The sequence below is a fragment of the Lycium barbarum genome, chromosome 6 (genome assembly GCF_019175385.1).
Source record: "Lycium barbarum isolate Lr01 chromosome 6, ASM1917538v2, whole genome shotgun sequence".
Taxonomy (NCBI): Eukaryota; Viridiplantae; Streptophyta; class Magnoliopsida; order Solanales; family Solanaceae; genus Lycium; species Lycium barbarum.
This window is the reverse complement of record NC_083342.1, coordinates 105,662,910-105,690,166: the sequence shown is the minus strand read 5'-3', so window position 1 is coordinate 105,690,166 and position 27,257 is coordinate 105,662,910. Positions and strand designations below refer to the sequence as shown.

General features: G+C 36.2%; 2 protein-coding genes across 3 annotated transcripts; both read left to right on the top strand.

The window, feature by feature from the left end:
• Positions 1-6,482: 6,482 nt before the first annotated feature.
• Positions 6,483-21,811, top strand: LOC132645217 (protein HASTY 1). Of its 2 annotated transcripts, XM_060362069.1 has the most exons (22): positions 6,483-6,784; positions 9,480-9,581; positions 10,278-10,421; positions 10,569-10,649; positions 10,750-10,819; positions 11,304-11,374; positions 11,449-11,612; positions 11,684-11,755; positions 11,844-12,075; positions 13,552-13,614; positions 13,707-13,985; positions 15,533-15,646; positions 15,747-15,873; positions 16,212-16,381; positions 16,475-16,576; positions 17,460-17,563; positions 17,648-17,936; positions 18,029-18,273; positions 19,277-19,780; positions 19,887-20,181; positions 20,715-20,898; positions 21,008-21,811. In XM_060362069.1, the coding sequence occupies exons 1-22, from the start codon at positions 6,677-6,679 to the stop codon at positions 21,085-21,087; spliced, it is 3,600 nt and encodes a 1,199-aa protein (XP_060218052.1). In that variant the 5' UTR covers positions 6,483-6,676; the 3' UTR covers positions 21,088-21,811. The 2 variants fall into 2 exon arrangements, with proteins under 2 accessions (XP_060218052.1, XP_060218053.1); XM_060362070.1 differs by lacking the exons at positions 6,483-6,784; positions 9,480-9,581 and having other exon boundaries at positions 10,295-10,421; positions 10,573-10,649.
• A 1,196-nt stretch (positions 21,812-23,007) lies between these two features.
• On the top strand, positions 23,008-26,756 carry LOC132645216 (cell division cycle protein 27 homolog B). The gene is made up of 2 exons (XM_060362067.1): positions 23,008-23,512; positions 24,604-26,756. The coding sequence occupies exons 1-2, from the start codon at positions 23,408-23,410 to the stop codon at positions 26,656-26,658; spliced, it is 2,160 nt and encodes a 719-aa protein (XP_060218050.1). The 5' UTR covers positions 23,008-23,407; the 3' UTR covers positions 26,659-26,756.
• Positions 26,757-27,257: the final 501 nt, after the last annotated feature.

Here is a 27,257-nt window from a genome sequence, read left to right as displayed (position 1 = left end):
CAGCAAAGTGATTAACATGCAGCGGCAGTTTCGACACCAAAAGGGCAGCGGCAAAGTAACTAGTGTGCACCAACAATTCTAGGATATTATTGAACGTCTAAAGGAGCATTATGTTTTACAATGAGCCGAACAGTTTTAACATAAGAGGCGAAATGGACCAGCAAACACATGATGCATTGTGTGCGCATAACAACGTCGCAAACATGATTTTCAGAATAATCTAGACGAATATGGAAAACTTGGTTCCTAGTATTTTAAGAAATACATAGCCTCATCTCTACTTAGAATTGTAGAGGTTAATACTATGGATTCATTACACTAATCTGAACATCAGCGTCTAGCCCAAACCAAAACTTTAAAACAAGACTTCTAAAATTAGTATTTCACAAAGAAAGAGATAGAGTGGGATAAGAGATCGACAATCACATCATAAACTTAGCCATATCGATTCATTCAACACTATGGCTTAAACCGAAAGGACAAAGAGTAGGCTGATTACAGAAATGAATTTCGATCGCTTAAGTTAGTTAGTTTTGAAGTCGTCATAACAAAAGGAATTCTGCAAGTGGAATCCCAACTACACATGTATTAAGATTTGAGAATCATATTAGCAGCAACTATGTTATCGATCATTGAACCACTATTAGCTAAATACAAAATATATGCGAATCCTATCAAGCTGCTAATTAAAACTAGATTAATTAACAACAGAATACACACAATCGACTTGACTGGAATGACAGATACGCATGAACATATGAGCATTTATAAACTGAAATCAAAGCAGACCACATTAACACATAAACATGTAAGACTGTTAACTACTAGACTGGAAAAACTAAACTGAAACGTGAGCGTATGAACATTATTAAAACCGAAGTTAAACTGATTAAAACATGAATTAAAAATAGCTTTAAATAATCCTCTGAACATTATCAGATTTACAAAGTGAGCATATAATCTCCAAAACAGGACCAAAATACTTAACGTACATTAAACAATGTTTAATTTACATAATCAAGCTAAAAAGAAGAAGATAAGCTGCTTAGCAAAATCATAATCCAAGCATAATCGCATTATGTAGTTTCCCTCAAACTGATAAATGCATACTAGTCACATAATTAACATCATGCTAATCACATAATTAACAGAAAAAGCAACTCAAACAGCAGATGCTATAAAGTATAAGAGAAAAAGGATTATGGGATAGAGGACAGGCTACTATTTTTTGTACATATTTATTAAACGGCCAGGTAACAGCTAATTCACATTTTTTTTATCTTAAACAAACACTCTAATCACATTTGATATAATTTGGTAACAGCTAACTCACAAACATGTTTTGAACTAGACTAGGGCATAATGAAGGCAAACCAGCCCCAAACAATCAAAAAATGAAAACAACAAACCACATCATATTGGCATTTTAAGCATACCCTAACGACAATTAAACTAAAACAGCATAAAGCGCACAAACATATTATGTGCAAGAACTGAAAATAAATGAAAGGAATTGAGTTTTCTGACCTTCTTCAGGTGCAGCGAAATGAGGCGCGGAGTCTCGATTTATCCTCGAACACTTCAAATTCGATGTCGCGAGACTCGAATTCGCGACAAACGCAGAGTAGACGAAAAAAATTGTTTAAATATTTTTGATTCGATGTTTTCGGGATATTGTGACAGCTAAAAGAAATTACTTTGCAAAGGATTCCTTGAACCGAAAATCAGTTATTGAGGAAACTTTCAGAATCAAGGATTTCGTTCTTTTGGGGGTTTTCTCGATTTTAAGGTTTCAATCCTTGGGGGTTTCCTGAATCCAAAAATCCTCCCTCTCAACTGAATCATCGTTCTTCATTTATAGAGTGAAGACAGATATGGGGAACAAGAGGGAGTGGGGAACAGTGTCAGAAAGCGTGAGATGGGGCGAAAGGAGTGGGGTGTCAGACGAGTGGGGTGGAAGAGCGTGGTGTAGTGGAGGTGTCAGAGGTATGGGTGGGAGTGACAGTAGCGAGTGGAGATGATGATGGTGGAGACAGGTGTGGTGCGGCGTGGGGTGTGTCAGAGGTGTCGGTGATGAAGTGGGAGTCACGAAGGGGGTATGGGTGTGGTGGAGATGGCGGTGATGGAAGAGGGAAAAGGAGGGGCGGCGCTAGGGTTGTTTTTTGGGGGGAAGAGGAAGAGAGGCGGAAGGAAGAAGAGGAAACGAAGAGGCGGAAGAAGATGAGAAGTTAGGGGAAACCCTTATTTTGTGCGAAATGGGTCAGACCCAGTCCATAAATGGACTGGGTTAATTCTTTTTAGACCGGGTATTAAGAGAATAGGCTAATAAATTAAAACACGAATTATTCTAAAAATTGAGATAAGAGGTGTGGACTAGTCCAAAAATATTAGAGATTAATCGGACTTTGATTTGGGGTCCGGTAAGTCAAATCACGAACTGAGTGCAAGAAATAGTTCGGCTTCTAAATTTGAATAAGAGACCTATTTAAATAACTTGTGTTAAAATATTGATCGACATGAAATGCGCAAACATTAATGCTCAGATAAAAAAATGGCGTTGTAATAGCCGTGTAATAATATTCCGAAAATCCACAGTAAGATAAATACTATTATTTAATTATACAAAGATAAATGCGATGCGTGCGCGTAAGCTGGTAAAATGCCGAAATGATAAAAAATTATGAATTTATAATAATAGTAATAAATAATAATGATAATAATAATAATACTAATAATAATAATAATAAAAATGCGGTAATAGTAATAAGAATAATTAATAGAATAATGCAATAGCGGTATTGATAAGAGGCTAATAATTATAGTAAACATAATATATATATTTTTATTTTTTTCAAAAATATTAGAAGCGCGAAATAGGTATTTCGGAGGAGAGGCGGGACAAAATTGGGTGTCAACAAATAGATAACACATCTGGATTGAACTCTTATGTCGATCAGATGAATGCCCTGTACGTCCAAAACACTTGACAATATTGGTTAGGACAAATACATTCATGTCAGGGCTTTCATTTGCAATATGCAGTTGATCTATTTCAATAACTCCATGTTGGAGTAAATTATATCATGCCTGTAGTTATAACAAGATATATAAATGCATCAACTGCACAAATATATGGTACTTCAGGACCATTTCAATTTTCTCATTTCAACCTCTTTCAGCAGATATAATCAAGTGCTTTTGGGAACTCTTCAAGAGCTCCAATAATATTCAAGTCATCAACTTGCTTAATAATATGAAAGGTTCTGATTATCATATAGAGACAAGGGTAAACATGATCTTATTTGTACCCTTCGTCAATAAATATTAAGGCGATTTCAGTATATCAGCCTTGATTCATTTAATCCATTTAAGGATTATAAACAAGTTTCCCAAGAATTTGTATATGCTTCAGGCATTTTGAATACTTGAGAAATTTTCATATAAATTTTGTCAAGTAAGCCCTATAGGCTATGACAACTTCCATCATTATAAATTGTGACATCTTTTAATGTCTGGACTACAGGTCCAATCGCTTACCAAGATGCATCATATCACTTGGTAATTATTTCTACCTCAGCATGCTTTAAGAGACGTAGAACTCATATCCTCACAATCTTATACAATATTGTGCGCCATACCATATCAAAGATATCGGCGATGAGATATCATCTCGTATCGGTTCGCAATTCGACATAACTTATTGAGATCTCAACACTTCATTATTTTCAGGTACCTGAACCTCTCATAAGGTTTATGCAGTGTTATGTCGTAGCTCTTCAAGAGCACATTGCCTCCTTATTATGATCATTTGCTCCTCCCTTTTTCAAGGATTATTATATTTGGAACCGATTGGTCTACCATGCTCCATGCACGCTGTAGACTTTGTCCTTCAGGGACATTAAGAGCATTTTGCAGATGAAATATGAAATAGTTGGGTCAGCAAATGCTTCCAGCATTTGACTTGAATTATCTGAGGATCATACTGATGATAATTCACAACATATTTCTTAGCTGCTTATTCTCTGCCCCTTGTTTTAGTGACATGTGTCCCCATTTTCTTTGGGAAAATCCATCTGTGTGCATCATGGTATATCCATTAATCATGTACCGCACATCAAATGCTAAAAGATGGAAATATCTAGTTCCTGACCCTGAACCAAATATGAGGGGAGAATTTATCAAAATTTATTGATCTGAAGCATACCAGTGCTGTTGTATGCAACATATTATATCTCAGACCAACATCTGAAACTCTGTTCTCATAAGCAATGGTTTAGCTGTATTATGGAGGCATCTAATGCCAAACCAACTTAGATATAAACCAGCATTATCAAGATGATTGTCTTGATTACATATTCTGAAAATTGTGCTTCCAACTCAATCATTTTGAGCAAGCAACTTCGTAAATGTCAAACTGCCAGTTGACAATAAACATACATGTGACCGTCTCATAGATGCATCTATTTAAGACATCACATCGCAGGTGAAGGGGCCCATATTCATCTTTTATATTTTCCAGAATTTTAGGGGATTCAATCCCAACATTAGCTGGTGTAATCAACTTATCATGAGAACAAACAACAGAAACAAATTCTTGAAGAATCTTCTAGTTCTTCAATATATTTTAAATACTCAATTAGCACATCAGATTTAAATTAGGAAGACCAAAATGGTCTTGTCAACTGATAAAATTATTTGTACCCGTAAACTTCAAGTTTACCATGACGAGTGCTATTTATTGTAGTAAACTTCTGATTTACTATTGCATGAGATCTTATGTCATAAACTTCTAGTTTATCGTGAAATGTAATCCATCATGCTCGGGTAACGTTTCATATTTTTACTACTTCAAGAGTAAAGTTTCAAGTTTTACCACTTCATGAGTAAAGTTTGAAGGTTTACTACTTCGAGAGTAAATTTCAAGGTCTTACTACTTCAGAAATAAATTTCAACGTGCTACTACTTTGGGAGTAGAGTTCAATGTTCTACTACTTCGGGAGTACGGTCCAAAGTTTTGCAACTTTGGGAGTAAATTTCCGAGTTTACAACTTCGGGAGTAAAACATAAAATATTCAGAATATTGATATTTTAATAATCATTTGCACGTTCATATTTATAGGCTTTACTACATGCTGTCACATTCACTTCTGGGAATGGATCTGTATTTGAAGCATTTATCAAAAGTTCTCATTCTTCAAGAATGAAACATAATTATCTGAACGTGCCTTAAGCATATCAAATCGTGATAGCTTATAACCTCTTTTAAGATATTGCTACTTCAGGAACAAATTGAGGCATACATATTTAGTCCCAACAATAAGCCCATAAAAATAATCCCACTTCTGGTGGTTATAGACATAAATAAATTTAATCATAACGAGATTTAATAAATATTATCACTTCGAGTGTCTTGTAAACTCTCATTCTTAGTCATTTAAGGGATATAAAATTAACACCATAATCCGTTGTAACAATATTGTTCTTCAGGAACACTTTGAGGCATAAAAGGTCTAGAACTAATTAGGTTCTCTCAGATCCGATGAATCAAACAAAGTGATATCATTAGTATAACAAGATTAAAAACAAGTGGAGTAATAATTTACTCACCTGGCTTTCGGAGCAATTGCTGCTAATATGAAGCACTGCAAGATCTACACTTCTTTGAAATATGAATTAGCACCAAAAGCTCATATGTCTAATGTTAAATATGATTTGATATATTCATCTAAATTAATAGCAAGTACATTTTGAAGGATCACAAGTTCTTAGGAATAAATAACATGGAGTGTACCCATATGTTAAATATTTGACCAAAATATGCATGCTTGCAAAATAAGCTAGCAACTGCAGCAACGAACTTACAACAAAGACAATATTATCAAGCACATATTTGAGGGTGCTAGGTGTCCATACCTCACATGGGTAGTGATTTCTTTAAAAATGCACATACCTTATACCTTACAGTTAACAAAGACCAGAGCTTCTTCGCTAATATCATAACATCTTGTTGATAATCTTTCACTCATGTAATTAATTGCACAACGAGCTAGATAGAAAATTAAAAAATGACAGAGTCTCATGCTGATAACGTGTTATAAAATAAAAACAGTGCAATAAATTAAAGTAGCAAAAATGAGGGGAGAGAGAAACAAGAAGTACTAAGTTTTCTTTCCATGTTGATGTGTTTTTCTCATCTATTACATAGGGCTATTTATAAGCCTTTAAATACTGTAGTTGCTTGGGGGAAAATGTTTGCTACAGCGGTATATAGCGTAGTTACTTGGGGAAGATGTGTGCTACAGTGAAAACGGCCCCACATGGACATCTACTTGTTTATTTACAACAAAGAGGAATTTTTTGTAAAAAAAGGAGTGGGGGCCAAAAATATAAAATAGTAAAAAGTGGGAGGACCTAAGTAAACAATTCAAACCAAAGCATAAAGAAAGAAATAAAAAGAGCAACATTGGTCCCCAAATTCCTCAGAATCCTTCATTTTTGTCTCCCATAAATCCCCACTTTCTCCACCATTCTGTCTCTGTCCCATATAACCCCTGAGGCCAAGTAACTGACATCTGTGCTAAAACCCTTTCAAGTTTTTTTCTTTTTTTAAACACTTGCAAGCCTGAGTAGTTTATAACTTCAAGAATCTATCTGAAGCACTAAGAGTTTAAAGAAAATGGAGGAACATGGTGTAGCAAACAATGTAGCTCGTGCTATAATGGCTGCCCTTGATTGGAACTCTTCTCCTGATGCCCGTAAAGCTGCTTATGCCTATTTAGAATCTGTAAGTATCATCACATAGCTTATATGCCTTTTTTTTTTGGTTGCCCACAACCAACTTTGTTGTGTGTTTAATTCTTGGAAGTACTTATTAAAAAGTAGGAAGGGAGAGAGTAAATTATTATTATTATTTTTTAAAGTTTTTGCTCCATTTTGAATTAGGTTTTAAAAAAGTTTGATTCTTTGATGGAAACTTTGTTGTAGGTGACTTGATATTTGAGTCATATGGTTAAGCTAAAGATAGGAGAACCTGTGATTCTTGATCATCATATTTGAATTGTATGTTTATACGTGTCTGCTCATTTATCTTTTTTTTTTTTCCTTCCCACACACCACTTTGTTGTATTTCTAATTCTTGAAAGTACCAATGAAAAAGGAGAAAGTAATGGGTTTGTTTTTAATATTTGCTCCATTTTGATTTAGGCCTTTTGAAAAAGTTTGATTCTTTAATGGAAACTTTGTTGTAGGTGACTTGATTTTGAGTCGCATGGTTCTGTTAAAGGTGGGAGGACTGTGATTCTTGATCACCATAATTGAGTTGTATTAAGGCTTCTGAAAGAGTGTTGGTGTGTATTTGCTAAATGTTTATATCTTTGCTGCGTGTTTAATTCTTGAAAGTACCTAAGAAAAAAGAGGAAGGAAGAAAGTTATGGGTTTGTTTTTTATTTTTTGCTCCTTTTTGAATTAGGTTTTTGAAAAAGTTTGATTCTTTGATGGAAAATTTATGTAGGTGACATGATTTTTGAGTCATATGGTTCTGTTAAAGGTAGGAGAACTGAGATTCTTGATCATCATATTTGAGTTGGGGTGTTTACTTGCTAAATGTTTATATGTGTCTGTGGTTTGTAGTTTCACCATATGGGGTTGCGTTGATTTTTTCATGGGATCTTTTTGAAGAAAAGGTATGATAGGGGTTTTGCCGAGTGTCTGGTTTGAGGGGTTACTGAATATGAGAAAGCTAGTCTTTTTAAATGATATGTGGGAGTTCTGCCGATAGAAATTGCTTGTCTATAATAATTTTAATTGGATTAGTGGAGGATTGAATATTGGTATTCGAAATACCAGTTTGATCTTTGAATGATAGGGTTTGGTTGAGGGGTTTAGGTTCACGTGGAAAGGGAAAGGGTGCTTTTTGATCACTTTACTTTTTCTTTCCTTGTTCTTATTTGAGTTGTTTGTAGGTTTTTGATGAAGCTGGGGTGTTTCAACTGCATATATCTCTATATATGTAGCTTCGACATAGTGGAATTATGATATTTCTCCAATGGCCTTTCCATTTTTGAATTTTTGAAAATGATTCTAGGGGTTTGTTGAGTCTCTGAGCTAATGAATATGAGTGAGTGCAAATCATGCTAAAATTGGTAAATCAGTTTTGCTGATAGAGCCAGTTAAGTTTTCTGGGATTTCACTAGAAAAAAAGAGAAACTGGTCCGCTTTGATGCAGTTAGAGTTTAGTATTGTAAGAGGAAAACCTTGCATTTTCCTAAAGAGGGTTGTAAAGCAATTACGCAACTTCTAAGGCCATCTTTGTGTTATGGATGGTTCTCAACACGAGATTTTGGATAGGATGCATGTCTTTATTGGTGATTATATTGATTCTCCCACTGGCCCTTATCAGTGTCCTTTCTTCTTCCAACATTAATCAATCCACTATGCAATCCCAAATCAGTTAGGCTGTCTTTATGAAATCCTCTATATCAGTTCCTCTAGATTCGAGCTTTTTTCGTTCCCATACTTGTAAACAGCTTCAGTTTTAAGGAGAATTAGAGTTCTCCAATTCTTTTACTTATCTCTACCAGGGCCTAATGTAAGTGCCATAACGATAACCAAGCCTTAAACAGAAATATTTACAATGTTACCAATTTGTCCTTTGCTACAATTTTTTTTTTTTTGAACCGGTAACTATACTACAATCTATTAATTAACTAATTAAATTCCTTTGGAAAAGGAAAAAAAGCCAATACCAAGCCCACATTTTCCTTCCTCTCTTCCTCTGCAAAATATTTTCTCATCAACTTCAGTTTGTCTATTCAATGCCCATATAGACTTCTGAAAAACAATACTTCTTATTCGCATCGTTAGTATCTATAGTCTGTGTAATTTTCCATGCATTGCTAGCATAATTTGACACAACGATTGGTAAATAATTTTCTTTACTCACTCTCAAACACACCAAGACCCTGTTCTAGGTCTTTCACGAGGATTCTTATGGAACTTCTAATATTTCTTTGACTCCCTTTTTAATTATTGAACCCTAACCAAATAAATTATTTACTTAATCTAGTTAGAACAAGACATCAATGTCAACGCATTTGCTTAAAAGTTAGTGATGTTTTTCATTAAAGCAACTTCAAGCGGCCTATATGGATATTGAAGTAAAAAAGGACATCACTGAAGTTGATGAGAAAATATTTTGCAGAGGAAGAGAGGAAGGAGAACGTGGGCCTGGTATTAGATTTTTTCCTTTTCAAGGAATTCGTTAACTAAAAGATTGTAGGAAAGGGTAACTTGATAAGATTGTAGTTATTATTGTTTAATGATAAATAGCATAAAACAATGTTACAAAGAAATCAAATATGGGAGGTAGGCGTAATATCATAAACCACAAAGGATGTTAGTACTACAGAGCGAAACCTACTGGAAGGTCTCTGAACTTATCCCAAAAAAGATATTTCTGAAACTTTCTGTTTCTTTTGCAGATAAAAGCAGGGGATGTACGTGTCTTGGCAAGCACATCATTTGTTTTAGTAAGGAAAGACTGGTCTTCAGAAATACGACTGCAAGCCTACAAGATGCTCCAGGTTACATTATGATATCTCTGCATTTAGTTCTTAGTTTTTTATCCTTGGTTAGGCCACCCCAAAAAGTGGATATTCTTTCTAGCTTACCTTTTTTCACAGTGTTCAACTGTTTCCTTACTGGAGATTTGATAAGGTAGAACTTGTTTTTCTACTTATAGCATTTTCAGTATGGGCTTCATTCAGAACTGGATACAAACATACAAAGTTACACTTTCAAAATTCTATTGTTCAAAGGAAAGAGAAAAAACTCTGGTAATTAGCTTTTGTCTTCAGTACAGAAGTGAATAAATAAGGTTTTTAAAGCTCCACTATGCCCTTTCCCCCACTTTGTAGTCATGATATCCTTTTCAGAAAATTTGATTCCAACTGTCAGTAGAAAGATGAAAAAGATTAGCCTGCTGAGGAAAACATAGTGTTCTGTCCTAAATGGGCATGAAGTATTTGACACTAATTCACCAAAATCTGTAAGAAAATGGCCTAGCTTCTTTGCTTCAATAATTTTTTGTGGTTGAATTCTGCAAAGAAGGCATGCCACATACCTATATAAGGGATTGGAAATTTTGACTTGAGTGGGCTTTACATTCTTCTTTTTGAAATTTCATACAAGTCCACTCTGTGATGTAAATGTCCCAGTATTTGCTTGAATGCCTTATTGAGCTTCTTCTATCCTTTTCTCAAGTTTTATTAAATTTACAGCATTTGGTGCGGTTGCGATGGGATGAATTAAACCCTGACGAGCGAAGGAATTTTGCAAGTGTAGCTGTTGATTTAGTGTCTGAAATTACTAATTCCAGTGAAGAGTGGGCTTTGAAAAGTCAGACATCAGCTCTTGTTGCTGAGGTATTTCTGCCGTTTCTTCCTCTCTCTTTATTATTATTATTATTACTATTATTATTATTATTATTATTATTATTATTTTATTTATAGATTTGTTCAATTCATTTGATATTTATACTTCTTAGGAACATGCAATTGTATATGTTTCAGATAGTTAGGAGAGAAGGCTTAAGTTTGTGGCAGGAGCTTTTTCCATCTTTAGTATCTCTTTCTAACAAGGGTCCTGCACAAGTAAGTTTCATCTTTCTCCTGTTTGGTTCTGTGGTGTTACTTTTTTACACTTATTAGGTCTGCATCAGATAATGCAACTGGATTTTCTTTCTCATTGCAGGCAGAACTGGTCTCAATGATGCTAAGGTGGCTTCCTGAAGATATAACTGTCCATAATGAAGATTTGGAAGGTCTGTGGTTAGAATGCACAAATTAGTCAGTGCTATTCGGTAAACTGAATACATATTCACCAACTTAGTTTGTTGCAAGTAAAAGAGGCAGACTGCATAGTACTTTTTTTTTTTTTTTGATTGGGGTGCTTAGGTGAGGGAGACTCGTGGTTTAATGATTTAGAGTGCTGTTGTAACTCAACTCAACTCAGCTGCATGACAATACCCAAACTAGTGTCGGCTGTATGAATCGTCTGTATCCATTCTGCTCCATATCCTATGTGTCCATATTGTTTTAAAAAGATAGATCATGGTTTGATGCTTTTTACATAGGCAAATAACGTACAGTAACCTTTCTCCTTTACCCGTGCTTGGGACTGGCTATGCTTTTCATACCGGCAGAGTTTAGAATGTTATAAAATTTAACATGACTTTTTTTTTCCCTTCATGCTGGAAAAAAGCTTGATTCTAATTATTTCGATTTTCTCATTACCTGTTGATTCAGGTGATCGCCGTAGGCTATTATTACATGGACTTACCGACTCTTTGCCTGAGATTTTTCCCTTACTATACAGTGTAAGTATTTGGTTGGGACTTCTTGTGTAGTTGGGATATTCTTGCATGGTTCTGACTCTTTCTTCCATATCTAGTTGCTAGAAAGGCACTTTGGAGCTGCACTAACTGAAGCAGGAAGACAACAATTAGAAGTTGCAAGACAGCATGCAGCAGCTGTAACTGCCACTCTAAATGCTGTTAATGCATATGCTGAATGGGCTCCCTTGCTATATCTTGCAAAACATGGAATAATACATTGGTATGCTTTCCACAATTGCAAGTGTATAATATGAGTTTGGTTTAGTGTATTTATTCCTCTTTTGCAAATAGCTGTGGAATCTTGCTCTCCTCTCCGGACTTTCGTCTTCATGCATGCGAGTTCTTCAAGCTTGTCTCCCTGAGGTATGTTGCACCAATGATATCTGGTACTATGTAAACATACATATTTACGTCAAGAAATTTTTAAGTTATTTCCTGAAACTACTTTCAGGAAAAGACCAACTGATGCTGCTGTTGAATTTGATTCTGCAATGAGTAACATTTTTCAGATTTTGATGAAAGTCTCTGGAGACTTCTTGCAAAAATCTGACTCTGGTGCAGTCATCGATGAGAATGAATTTGAGTTTGCTGAGTACATATGTGAGAGCATGGTTGCTCTGGGTTCTTCAAACTTGCAATGTATTGCTGGTGATAATTCAGTTCTATCATTTTACATTCAACAGGTGATTAGTTGTTTTTTTAAACTCTGACAGCAACATTTTCTTTTGAGAATGAAAATAAGAAGAGGTCAAGTTGGGACCTCAATAATTTATTCTCTTCATTTTCTTTTGATTGGGTGGGTTGGGGGTGGGGGAACTTGGTTTGGCTTCACAATTCTGGGCCATCTTCTAGAATCGTATGCATTATCTTACCAAAATTTTCTTCCAACCAACTATCTACTGGTCCCACTGAGCTTCTAAAGTGTTGGAATTCAGACATGGGCTTGAGCTTGGGATTGCTTAGGTGTGAGGTTAACTTGGACGATAATTTTGTGAGGCAAGAGTGGATATGGTTGCTGTGGAGTATCGGAAAATATCTTTGAACATTATTTATAGAACAAAATAACATCTTCAAATTTTTTTCAGCTGAGAGGACAGCCTATGCTTTTACAATTGAAGGGATTCGTAGAGAGATCCTGTCTTCGATGATTGGAATGTAGGTATCAATTATGTTCAATGGAGTCTATAGGTCCTTTGAAGATAGTGAAGCATGGTCTTCTGATCTTCCCGCAGAATGATGCTAGGTTCTCATGCCACAAGTTAGTCGGATAGTTTAAGGATATGGTGTAAGGCATTAAGGGAGTAGGTTTACTCCAGGGTTACCATTTGTCACAATTGACAGTGAGATCTAAACCATTTGATATTTATGTAACTTCCACATGAATAATGATTACCTTCTTGTCCTATATCATACGTTGGTGTCTTCTCGGTGAAAATAGAGGAACTATTGTTTGTAAGAAAGTACAGAATCTTAAGAGACTCAAGTATGGTGGATTCATCTTCGTATACGTTGTCTGGTAGCTACACACCTGTGGCGGAAAATTTTGAGATGGTTTGTGCTACAATAGGCAATGCTGGTACCTTGAAGGAGGCGCTGTTTAGCTGCATTTTAGATAGACTTTATACAGAATATGGGTGTTCTTCCTAGAGAATCATATGTTTTTGTAGATCTTATACTTTTTGGTAAACCACTTGTATACGGGAGATCTCCCCATCTTTAGTAGAATTATTTTAAAAAGAGGAGACTCAAATATGATCTGTAGACTGAATGATTTCTAGGATATGTCTTCTGCTGCTATTAAACATCATTTAAGGCACTGATATGTAGCTTGTTCAAGTCTTTGGTACCTTATCAGCATTCAACAAGAGTCTGAGTACCCTGTAAGCTTGATATTTGCTTTTGACCATTACGTACATGACTCTGTAAGCCCTGGTTTATTTTGTTGTTTAAGGGAATAACTGTTGCAGTCTTTCGTTCATTCTGTTAGGCTAGGTGAATACTTGAGGTGTCCTCAACTTTAAGTATTTGTGCATATATTTGAATGACTTTGTTTTATGCTTCAATTGAATTTGCATGTTTATCACAGCTATTAATTTATTCGCTTAAAATATCTGAATCTTAATTCAATACTAAAATCTAACTTCTTCGGTACTTTTCAGATGCTCGGATTTTTCAAGCACCATAAGCTTGCTCTTCATTATCAATCTCTACTATTTTGGCTGGTGGGTACCATAAGTGTATTTGTCACTGATGTGTATGAAATCTTTATACAAGTTAAGTTTCTCTGACCTTTCACATTTCCTTCCCTTGGTAGACGCTTATGAGAGATTTGCTGTCAAAGCCAAAGATTGTTGGGTCTGGGGAAAACTCAGCTACCAATCCCGCAGTGGGATCAGGACACGATACAGAGAAAAACAAAATATTGGCTTTTGTAAATGATGAAATCTGCAGTTCTATATTGGATGTATCTTTCCAGCGATTACTGAAGAAGGAAAAAATTAATCCTGGAACCTCGCTTTCTGTTGGGACATTAGAGTTGTGGAGTGATGATTTTGAGGGTAAAGGAGATTTCGGCCAATACCGTTCAAGGCTGGTATATTTTTGTGGCTCATTTCAATTTTCACTGTTTGATATTTCCAAATGATTATAAGACTTCACTTTTCCTTTCCAAAAATGGGTAGAAACTGATATGTACCATGCATCAAGGTTCCCGGAGTTGACTAATGCTTAAAAACTATGACTACTATTCTTCTGCTCATGAATTTGTAAACAATACACCTACGGCTTGATGCTTGAAGAGAAGCTATCTTCCTTCCTTTTTTGAGTTAAAAATGCTTCAGTTGAGAAAATAGATATTTTTGCATTCTGAGAGAAGTCTCTACTCCAGTAGTGAGCTTTAGGTACATGGACTGGGTTGTGGATGATTATAATTGAATGTAGTAAAAATGGGATAATGATGGATTGCTTGGAATTATAATACAGGATAATAGAATTTGATTAAAATGCAGTTGATTAATGAGGGATTATGATTGGGTTATAAATCTTGTTAATTGTTAGGGATTTTAATGTTGCTAAAATAAAAGAATTTGGCATCAATATGGTTGCCTAATGCTCGAGTAAAATGTGTAGATGAATATGCCCAACTCCTCTTTTTTCAGCTTTTTAAATGTCTGGTATTATGCTTGGCATGGCATGGCAGACACTTCATGCTGTAATTCCAAATCTTGTCTCCTCTGGATACCCATTAATAGAAGACCTAACAATGTTTAATCCAGCTGCCTTGTAGCCATGAGTGTAGGTAACATTCAATCAAATGTCCCTTTTTTTATTTGATAAGTTAACATTTAGCCAAGTGTCCTTAAGTTTCTCTCAAATTATTGTGTATTGAAGAGTGTTGGACTCTTAGATCTCATGACTTGTCTTCTCTTGTATTGTGCTTATCCTATTCTTAATAAAAAGAGAAAAGAAATCTTTTCCATTGAAGGGTTTGGATCTGTCTTCCATCCTTAACCTCCGTGTGCTAATGTTCTCCTTCCATATTTTCTCTATCCTCTTAAACTGAAGGATACAACTTTTTAAAATATAACTGACTATTTTTTATGTTTCTTGAGAGCTGCAGTGGTGAGAAAGATCATTGTCTTCTGAAACACAATAATGGTGTAAGACACCGATAAAATTATTCCTGTTCGTTGATTATTCAACTTATGGATCTTGAGAAACAAAAGTTAATTGAATGGTTTGCTATGCATGTAGCTATAAACGCCATTGCTGTAAGTGCGGTCCAATCCCTTGATGGGATGACATCTAACTAATAGCCTAAGATACTTTAGCCCTACCACAAGTTGTAAAATTGCATATAGACCCCATAATCACTCGCTAGTTAACACTTCATTAGCCTTAGACTATTGATAAGTTTTTCCATGTAAAACAACCCTAGGATGTGCAATTTATCGACAGTCTTTTTGTTTGCCTACTATTCATGTACTTAATATTTTAGTTATCTACCATATCATTGCTGTTTACTTAGCAATTGCTCCATCATAACTAGTTATAGTTGGTGTTTTGTATACCTTTACGTTTCAGCGGTAAATGTGCATAATAATGAGTCACTCTCTTACTCTGCTCAATCATGAACTGCAGTTGGAGTTGATCCGTTTTGTTGCAGCCGCCAAGCCTATAGTAGCTGCTACTAAAGTTTGTGAGAGAAGTATGGCTATTATTAAGAGTCTCTTCCTTGTTCCTTATCCTGCTCAGGTTTGTTCATGAACTATTGTCTTGAACTTGTAATATGAAGCGAATGATGTTCCTTGTTTTTCCTTGTCCAAATTTCTCACATCCTTCATCCTAAATTCAGGAATTGGTTATACTTGAGAGCATGCAACTGGCTTTAGAAAATGTTGTAAACGCAGTGTTTGATGGATCAAGTGAAACTGTAAGGAACAGTTCTGAAGTTCAACAGTCATTGTGCCGAATGTTTGAAGGTTTTGCTGTGATATCCACCTCCTTTTAATAAGTTTTTAACTTACCTGTTTGGCCATAAGAATTTTCACTTTTTTCCGGAAAACGTTTTCACTTTATTTGGAAACCAATGTTTGGCCATTGAATTTGAAAAACGCCAAAAACCTGTTTTCATTTTTTCACTTTCAGCATATTCAAACAACCAAATATTCTTTTTGCAAAAACTATAACCAAACACAACTCCAACTTCAACTCCAACTTCAAAATTCCAAATAAAGTGAAAAATATTTAGTTTTCATGGCCAAACACCTACTTAGTTTGGTCGTTATGCTGAGAAGTCGTGTTCTTGTGAACTTTGAAGGTCTGCTTCAACAACTTCTTTCTTTGAAATGGACTGAACCGGAGCTTGTAGTAGTTCTCGGGCACTACTTAGATGCACTAGGACCCTTTCTGAAGTATAATCCAGATGTTGTCGGCAGTGTCGTTAATAAGTTGTTCGAGCTTCTGACGTCACAACCCTTTGTTGTCAAGGTCAACTACTGTATGCCATTCTATTTATTTAATTTTGTGATCTTACTTCCCGTCCAAAACAACCACCATGACAATTTTGAGTAAAATTGGCAGGATCCTGCTACAAGTACTTCTCGGCATGCGAGATTACAGATTTGCACATCATTCATCCGAATTGCAAAAGCTGCAGACCAGAGCATTTTGCCTCACATGAAAGTAAATTACATTCTTTCTCATTAGTTGGGCATGACAGTGGATTTAGCCTGAATTTGCAAGTCAATTGTATTAATTAGCGTGTAAATTGTGTCCATGACTTGAGTAAGTTCTGAATTTCTGTACTGGTATTTTATGATCGAGGGAGAAGGAAATATGTAGAGTTATACATATTTTTGACAAAGGGACTAGGGTAGGGTATCTCAGTTCTCTCAAAGATGCCCCTTGCAGTATGTGTCACTTGAATGCCCAAATCACATCTTGATCTGGCATTTTTATATGGAATATTTAAGACTGTAGATATACAGTCATCTCGGAGACAAATGGAGTTTGTACGTTTTGTTTTCTGGAAACAGCATGAAAATCAATTTCAATTGAAAAAGAGAGCCTTGAATGTATCATTAGTTATTATCTTAATTGACCTGACTGTTTTGATGATACAATCTTCATCGTTCATAATGCAACAGGTTCTAGGAAGTACAGAATGCCACATCAATTTCTATTCCTGGTTATTTGTAATTATGTCCTTTGGCTTTTCAGAAGCTACTTCATATCAATGACATATTGCAGATCCAATTCTGAGATATTCATAATACTCGAATCCATATGCTCTATTTGTCGTTGAAATTGTCTTCTGCTGATGTTATATTTCTAAGGCAGTATATGAAGATAGTTGCTCACCCTGTGGAAAATGAAAATGTGGGTGGGTGGAATATTTTTACTTGGCACCGGAAATTCGCCAACACAAGATTACTCTATGATTGTATCAGTCATTGTTTTGACTGTGAGAGATGTTGGTTTTTAGACTTAGACACGAGTTTATTTGGAGACATGAGTTTGTTTGGTTGCCTTGGAAAGTGACTGCTTTGTCTCTGTTGCTTTCCAGGGAATTGCTGACACTATGGCATTTTTGCAAAAAGAAGGTCGTCTACTTCGTGGGGAGCACAATCTCTTGGGTGAAGCATTCCTTATTATGGCTTCTGCGGCCGGGTAGCTACTGGTCTTACTGAGTTTCTATTGTATGTCTAGTATATCGTGAGCTTTGACCTTTATGTGTTCTCTAAATTGGTACAGGGTTCAGCAGCAGTTGGAAGTTTTGGCCTGGTTACTTGAACCATTGAGCAAACAGTGGACACAGCTTGACTGGCAAGATGCATATCTCTCTGATCCAACAGGTTTGATTCGACTGTGTGCGGATACACCATTTATGTGGTCCCTTTTCCACACAGTTACATTCTTTGAGAAGGCTCTTAAACGGAGTGGTCTAAGGAAAGGCAATACTAGTGTACAAACCATGTCAAAGCCTGACAATTTGCACCCAATGGCATCTCATGTCTCGTGGATGCTTCCTCCTCTTCTTAAAGTATGCAGGTTCTTAGGAACTGTTTTGGTTGATGCTCACCCGTTTCCTTAGTAATGATTTGTTAAAAGATGTAAATTTCTTCATTTTGTCAGCTACTCCGCGCCATACATTCGCTTTGGTCTCCGCCTGTTAGTCAAGCATTACCAGGAGAGATAAAAGCTGCAATGGCTATGAGTGATGTTGAAAGGGCCAGTCTTTTCGGAGGAGGTAATGTCAAATTGCCTAAAGGCACTCTAAGTTTTACTGATGGATCTCCTTTAGATATGAATAGAGACAGTTATGCGGAGCCAAATGAAGCTGATATCCGCAACTGGCTGAAAGGTATCAGAGATAGTGGGTATGTTGCTGCTATTCTGAATCTCTAAAACAAACAATCAAAATAATGTCTTTTCTAAAGCTGTCATGAAGTTCTACCTTAGGTGACATGGCAATTCTCATTCAAATATTTGTGGACAAGCAGACTGGAATTAACCTTCCTAGGTTCTTCCTGTCTGCAGCTCTTTTTGTGATCTTATGGTGAAAGGGAGAGCCAGGAAATGTATCAAGCTCCAGTCCCTCTCTCCATATTAGTAGGAAAACAAGAAGAGAAAGAGCATAAAAAAAAAACAAAGATTACCCTTGCAAATTCTATAAACTTCTTCTTAAGTTTAGAAGGAAGGCACTGCATTCTTATCTATGGACTATTTTAAGCTAATCTCTAATTTTTTTACATTGTATTGATGCTATATTATCTTTTGCTAGCAGATTAAAATCAATATCTTGAATTGCACTAGCATCTGTACTAATTAAAATTTATATTGAAGTTTCTTGTTGTCCAGAACTCTCCTTTCTGTATTTAAATATCCCACTTAATTCTCTGTGAAGTGCCTATAAGATCTATCATAAACGATCTGCAATCTCTAGTGTGAGAGTAATAAAAGATCTAATCATAAACGATCTGCAATCTCTAGCATGAGAGTAATAAAACTGTTGATCTGCTGATCTACACCTTTATCCCATGCTCTTGGGAATTAGTTTCATGTTTCCATTTGTTGAAATGTGTCGCCATCTCATCTAAAAGCTTAAGCTGTTAAAGATAACATACTTTTATTTGCTTGATTATATTCTCAAACGTCCCTCACATGCGGGCCTGATTCTTTTTTCACGGGTCTAGCACGTGTGAGTTCTTTTTGATAAGGTTGGCAGTGAGACTCGATCCAGGACCTCTGCCTGCTCTAATATCATGTTGAAATGTGTGACCTTCTCATCTAAAAGCTTAAGTTGTTAAAGAGAGCACACTTCATTATATTCTCAACACCATTAGTAGTCTGGTTTTGTTAATGCGTTTCGCATGGCTTTAGGTACAATGTACTGGGCTTATCAGCAACCATTGGGGATTCTTTGTTCAAATGCTTAGACTCTCAGTCTGTTGCTTTAGCCTTGATGGAGAACATACAGCATATGGAGTTCAGGCACTTAAGGCTGCTTGTTCATTTAGCCTTGATCCCCTTGATTAAAAATTGCCCTTCAGATATGTGGGAGGCATGGCTGGAAAAGCTCCTGCACCCGTTACTTGTCCATTCTCAGCGTACTCTTAGCTGTTCGTGGTCTAGTCTCTTACAGGAAGGTAGAGCAAAGGTTCCTGATCTGCATGGTATAGTTGATGGCTCAGACTTGAAAGTGGAAGTAATGGAGGAAAAGCTTCTGCGAGATCTAACTCGTGAGACGTGTTCAATCCTCTCAGTTTTTGCTTCACCTATAGTCAATGCTGGACTTCCTTCATTGGAGCCTTCTGGCCATGTGAACCGAGTGGATGAGTCATCCCTTAAAGATTTGGCTGCATTTGCTACAAGTTCCATGGTTGGGTATGTGGAAGTTGTCAATTTTTAAGTTGCTTAGTGTGTGGACGAGTAGTTCTCTACTTTACATTCTTCTGTTCTTCCCAGTCTTGACCTTGTGATGTATGTGCAGATTTGTGTTGATGCATAAAAGCCTAGCACTTCCAGCCTTGCAGATCAGTTTAGAGGCTCTAAGATGGACAGATGGTGAAGCCGTAACTAAAGTTTCTTCATTCTGTGGAGCTGTAATCCTCCTGGCCATTTCAACAACTAATATGGAGCTTCAAGACTTTGTTTGTAAAGATTTGTTCCCTGCTATAATACAAGCTTTGGCTCTGGAGTCAAATGCTTTTATCAGTGCTGATTTAGTTGCGCTTTGTCGTGAAATTTTCATTTATCTTGCTGATAGACACCCAGCACCACGACAGGTTATTCAGATCTCATGCTTTTCAGTTGCTTGTAGCATCAAATTTAGCTGTCTCAGCTGACCCCTATGTTCATTGCAATTTTTCTTTCTTTTCGTCTGGTGTTTTTAAGATAGAATTCTAGCGAATATGCTTATCCATTTGGTTTATTCTCACCTATATTTATAATATTGTCAAAAGCCTAAGAGCTTGTAGGTATGGCAAATCGTTTTGGTACGGTTCATATAAATAATGGCAAATGGAAGTAGTCAATCAAAAGTTAGCAGTTGCCATGCAAGTTTTACGCCTGGTATATTAAGGACAAAAACACAACTTTCAATTTATATTAACCAAATATATTTCCAGAAATTCTTAAAATTGCATCTCATATTTTCTCTTTTTCTGTTGGTATATTGGAATTGCGTGTCTTATATTCTCAGTAGTGAAGTTTTATGCCCCATCTTCAATAGAAAGCATAATGAAGTTTTACCTTGTTGAATGCATACATATATTTCTGTCTACTATTCAATATAATTCATACAAATTTTCGCCTGCAGATTTTACTCTCTCTTCCTTGCATTACATCTCAAGATCTTCTCGCCTTTGAGGAAGCGTTGACCAAGACTGCTAGCCCTAAAGAGCAGAAACAGCACATGAAGAGCTTACTGTTATTAGCAACAGGAAACAAATTAAAAGCTCTCGCTGCTCAAAAAAGCGTTAATGTCATCACAAATGTTTCAAGTGAGTGCACTTCAATCTAATGCTTTGTTTTTTCTCCAGTCTTGTGCCTATGAACCAAGAATTTTACGTAGTTTTTAAGCTGTTAATTTACTTCTAACTCGTTCTTCAGCAAAACCTCGAAATGTAAGTCCCGCTTTGGAATCCAAGACCGATGAAGGAGATGCTATTGGATTGGCTGGAATCGCGTAAGGAAGTTTGATTGGCATATCAGCTTTCTGTACAGTGATCATCTCCAATATAATAGAAAAATTACGAGTGTATTACCGAAAAGGTCCCGAGTGTCCCCCATTGTAATTTAGTCCTCAATGTTGATTTCATTCTTATTCTGCTCCCAATCGAGAATATTGGTTTTCAAGTAGTCCTTTAACCTCATCGGTGGTGAAATCCAGGGCAATGTCCTACCTCTTTTTACAAAGTAAGATTGCACAATACACAAAAACAGTATACTAACAACAGAAGTACGTTTCTTGTTTTGAGTTTGGCGTTGATCATAGAATATTTGGCTTTTCTAAACTGGGAATTGCCCTTTTTCCATCCGGTTGAGGTTGGGCAATTTGGAAACAGTCGTAAAGATGAAATAAAATACTGAGGACTCAACAGATGAAGATTGCGAACGCTCAGGACAAGTTGGTTATCATGTAACTTTGAAAGATACAAATGGGGCATTATTCATATCATTTTGTTATCATCTTTTCTTGACTCTGAAAATTTTCTCTTTCTTCTGTACTCTAGTCATGAATGATTATGAGTTGCTGTCCATGTACATTCTGCCTTCTTTTGGCTCCTGATTTTTGACTTTGTGAATCTGAATCATAGTCGAGTATGTTTATTGAGTGTTGACCTGATGCAATGAAGTAGAATACATGTCCTGTAAACCTTATACAAGTATGGTTGAAGTTTTCAGATTATATTATTTTGTTTGTACCTCACAGCTTTCTAACTCTAATTATCAACTTGAGACTGAGACTACATTCGCAGCTAAAAACGGCTTTATCCCTTGACTCAATAATCCTTCTAGTGCTCGAGGAGTTCTTTTTCCCCCTTTAGCTGTCTCTGTTCTTTTGGTTGGAAAAAGAAAAAGAGACAACGGAAGGAAAAGCAATACAATTTCTATTTGTTCTTTCTGATTTTGTTGGATATGTATTTGATCACGCAAAAAAGCTGAAAGGGTATTGGTCCCATTTTTGTCTTCAGAAGTGTCATTTCATTTTTCAAAAATGGCTTTAATTAATACACATTTGCTTATCATGCCAAATAACATTAACGAAAAAATTGACATCTCCAAGTAATGAAAATGTATATTAAAGCGAGATAGTACTAGTCACCTAAACCTGAAGAAACTTTTCATCAAACAAAATTTTGTACGTGAGAGAAAGGGAGAGTAGCTCAACGTTTACCATTGTGACTAGTAGCATTGAAAACTGGTAGACAAAAAAAGTGCGTCTTAGGTGAGATAAGTGAGTGCAACTTTTGGAAAACAATTACTAGATTGGATGTTACTATTTGGGAAGTCAAATTGAGTTATATTCCCTTCGACTTCATGTAAGGTGTTACCCTTCGACTTCATGTAAGGTGTTACTATATGGGGAATCAAATAATTTTCATTTGATAACCATTTTCTTAAGCTCTTTTTTTTTTAAAAATATTTTGAATTATTAATTATGTTGACTTATAGTAATTTCATATAGCTTTCAAATAAAAAAATATTTCCTCCGTTCACTTTTACTTGTCCGGTATTCTAAAAATAGATTTTCATTTTACTTGATACTTTTAGCATATTCAGAGAAGACAATTTTATTTTTCATGTTTTACCCATAGTATTAATTACTCACTTCAAATCATTTTTTGAATCCAATAAAAATATGCACTAATTAATACGGGCACATTGGTAAAATTATACACTTCATTTATTATTTCTTAAGTAGTGTGAAAAGTTCAAAGTGGACAAGTAAAAGCGAGCGGAGGGAGTATTTATTTTTAGAAAGTTGGAAGAATCCACATTTAAATTCACACACAAAATTAGGTCCTTAACAAAAATTGAGATATAGAAACTAGTACAAACTATGGTGTTAATCATGAAGCATCGTTATACATTTTCTCTTTCATATGATGGCTCGTTCCAGATAAATTAAATTTCTAAATTGAGGTGAAGTAATACAAATAGAAGACTGCTGGCTGGAAATCCTTGTTTATATTTAGGGGTTAATCAGAAGAGACAAAAAATAAACCTATGTACTCAACGCAACCACTTTTCTTCAAACTGTTTACAAATCTCTCAATTGGGGAAAATAGAATAGACAAAAATAAAGTTAGGGTTTTCTTTGGGAGCAAATTATTATTATAGAATTAATATTATCCCTCTAACGGTTCACATATGTGCCTCCTTAGTCCTCACGTCACCTGTTTGAAAAAATTCTCTCTCTCTCATCAGTCTACACAAAAACAGAGACTCTCTCTAATGTATACAAAAATCTGGGCTTTACAAATCGTTGTCTCTGTTTGAATTCAAATGGAAAGCATACTAAGTGAGTGTGTGCAAAACAGCTTGCGGCAATTTATGCATCGCAACGCCATTTTTATGTGCGAACGCCTCTGTGCCCAGTTCCCCTCTGAGGTATTTTTAATTTACTCAATTTGTGGTCATTTTTTTGTAGTTTAGGTGGAAATGCTGTGATTAGGTTTTCCTTTTTGGGATGTCTTTTCTTTATTTTGTTGTTGTGGGTTGTTCAATTTTGAATCAACAAAGTGTTTGGGTTTAGCGCGGAACTGTAGCCTAGTTGAGTAACGTATATGTCGTCATCTGGATTTATAAATTGAAAGAATAAACACTTTTTTTCTGGATTTATATTTATCAAAAACTGGAATGGAAATTACAAGAGTTGGACTTACTGAAATAAGTAAAATAGAACTAATTAAAGAGAACTCCCATAGCTATATTGCTTGACATCTGCAGAAGAAGGTGGTTTTAGGGTTAGAAAAGGGAGAGAAAGAAGAAGAAACGACGAAAAGGTGAAAATACCCGATAATCGTTATGACTTTACCAAAAAAAAATACCCGATAATCGTTATGCTCCACTCTTTCTCCTAGCTGGGCTTTTAAGTCCAATTGGGACAATCTGGATTGTCGAGCTTCATTTAGCAACTTATAAAATGTGGCCCTTGATTTGAGTTCGTTATCTTCCTTTCCCTTTTATTCATTTCAGCTGAAGGTGATCATGACAGTTTATCAGTACATAAAAAAAAAAAGGATTTTTTTCAATACGTGGTACTTGCTTTTTGTTAGTCTTCTTACAAGTTTTTTTTATTTGTATATGGGGAAGGCAAAAGATTCAGATTTTCTTTTTTGAATGGTACCAAACAATTAGCTTCTTGACTATTGAATTAGGGTGAGAATATTAATGTATATAATTACTGAGAGACTGTGGGCAATATGCTTACCACTCCTTGTTAAATAGCAAAGATATTTATGGATTTTAGAGTTTCAACCAAAATTAAAAGGCTGTTTTTGTTTTAGCGGTGTTTAAATATCCTGTTTTGTGAAATAAAATGGAGTGGTAAGCTTCTCAAATAGGTTGCTAGTTTTGAACTAGACTAGTGTTGTCCCAGTTCCAAGTGTTTAAAATGTTTGATTCTAATTACCATTTGGGACATCAAATCTCTTAAGTTTGTGTATGAAAGCTGTTTGCTTGTTTCCTATAATGTGCAGAAAAATATGCAGCTTTTAGCTGAGTGCTACCTGCAGAACCAACAGGCTTATGCTGCATACCATGTTCTGAAGGGGAAAAGTATGGCTGAATCTCGCTACTTGTTTGCACTATCATGCTATCAGATGGGTCTTCTCACTGAAGCTGAGACAGCACTTAATGAGCCATCAGCTGCAGAGGTTCCAAACGGTGCAGCTGGGCATTACCTTCTTGGTCTTATTTACCGGTATACTGATAGAAGAAATCGTTCCATCCAGCATTTCAATCAGGCCTTGTTATTGGATCCATTGCTATGGGCTGCATATGAGGAGTTGTGTATACTAGGTGCTGCACAAGAAGCAGCTGCAGTTTTCGGGGAAGCATCTTCCCTCTCCATTCAAAAACAACACTTGTACCAATCCCAAAATATACAAGCATCTGCTGATGATCAGAATGTAGCTTCTAGGAATATTGTCTCGGACGACATCAGCCCTAGGCAGTCAAAGCATACACATAGCAATAATCTTCGAGAAAGTAATGGAACAGCTGCTGTCCAGAGTTTAGGTGGGGCTTCTACTAACATGTCATTCTACAACACTCCCTCACCAATGGCTTCACAGTTGTCCGGAGTTGTTCCTCCTCCAGTTTGTAGAAATTTTCAGCAAAATGGAACTAATGCATCTATGGCTGGTGCTGCTGATAGTTCTCCACGATCAACTGTCAATTCAACCATTCAGGCCCCCCCTCGGAGAAAGTTTGTTGATGAGGGAAAGTTGAGAAAGATATCTGGGAGGTTATTTTCTGATTCTGGCCCTCGACGAAATTCAAGGCTTGCTGGAGAACCTACTGGAAACACAAATTCAAATGTATCTGCAGCTTCCAAATATCATGGTAATTCGAAGCTGAGCTCAATGACTTTACGTTCCATGACAAGTCGAAAGTCACAATCTTGGGCTACCGAAAACTATGCTGAAGGGGTTCGGAATGACATTTCTGATGATTCTCAGCTGAATTCACACCCTTCTGGAGATGCTAGACCTCTTGAACAAGAAGGGTCCGGAACTTCTATCCTCTCAGGTGCTTCAGAGATATTGGCCCTTTTCAGGATTCTCGGGGAAGGTTACAGACTTTCTTGTCTATATAGATGCCAGGATGCACTAGATGTTTATGACAAGCTCCCACACAAGCATTATCAGACTGGATGGGTTCTTTCCCAGATTGGAAGAGCATACTTTGAAATGGTTGATTACCTAGAAGCAGATCATGCGTTTGGCCTTGCTCGTCTGGCATCACCTTACAGTTTAGAAGGGATGGACGTGTACTCGACAGTGTTGTATCATCTCAAGGAGGACATGAAGTTGAGTTATCTGGCTCGGGAGCTGGTATCAACTGATAGATTAGCTCCTCAATCTTGGTGTGCTATGGGGAATTGCTATAGTTTACAGAAAGACCATGAAACTGCTCTTAAAAACTTTCAACGAGCTGTACAACTAAATCCTAGATTTGCATACGGGCACACACTTTGTGGTCATGAATATGTTGCTTTAGAAGATTTTGAAAATGCTATCAAGAGCTATCAAAGTGCACTTCGCGTGGATGCCAGGCATTACAATGCGTGGTATGGGCTTGGAATGATCTATCTCCGGCAAGAGAAGTTCGAATTTTCAGAGCATCACTTTCGTATGGCTTTGGGTATAAATCCACATTCTTCTGTTATCATGTCATATCTTGGCACTGCACTACACGCTCTGAAGAAAAACGAGGAGGCATTGGAAGTGATGGAGCTGGCTATCGTAGCAGACAAGAAAAATCCTCTTCCAATGTATCAGAAGGCTAACATCCTTGTGAGTATGGAAAGTTTTGATGCCGCTTTACATGTCTTAGAGGAACTTAAAGAGCATGCTCCTCGTGAGAGCAGTGTCTATGCTTTGATGGGTAGGATTTACAAGAGGCATAATATGTACGACAAAGCCATGTTTCATTTTGGAGTAGCGTTAGATTTAAAACCATCTGCAATTGATGTTGCAACCATTAAGGCTGCCATCGAGAAGTTGCATGTACCAGATGATCTGTTGTAAGGCATAATTATATTTTATAATACTTACGAACAACTAAACTGCCAAGTGACCACATTGTAAAAAGACCACGTTGAATTTTTCCCAATTCTGTGTTTTTTACTTTGTGGAAGCGAAACATGACAACTAACTTGGGGTGGATGGAATAGTTAATAGAATGGGAAAACCCAAATCGATTGGCAATGGATTCAAGCTCGCGTCACTTCAATTTGTGCTTTAACTATTTGATCATTGAATTGTCCTTGCCGCATGGAAAAGATAATTGTCCTTGCAGTTGCAGGGCTCCGATTTGCCATACATTAGATGCTCTTAGAAACAACTCATTTTGTTCGCCAACACCACCAACAAATAGAATTACATCGTAAGCTTAAAATTTTCTACACCGTTAAGTCACTTTTAAGGTAATTAAAAATATCTATCTATACCGGTGAAATTAATACCTGAAAAAAATCAGATCAGTAACTTTCAAAACGATAAATAGCACTGAATATGTAAAAATACATTTATATACTGCCAGGGGAAAACACCAATAAAATAAAAAAGTAAAACTGTTCCTAATCAGCTATTTAACAGTCCATGGAAACATTAGCAAGGTATTGAAG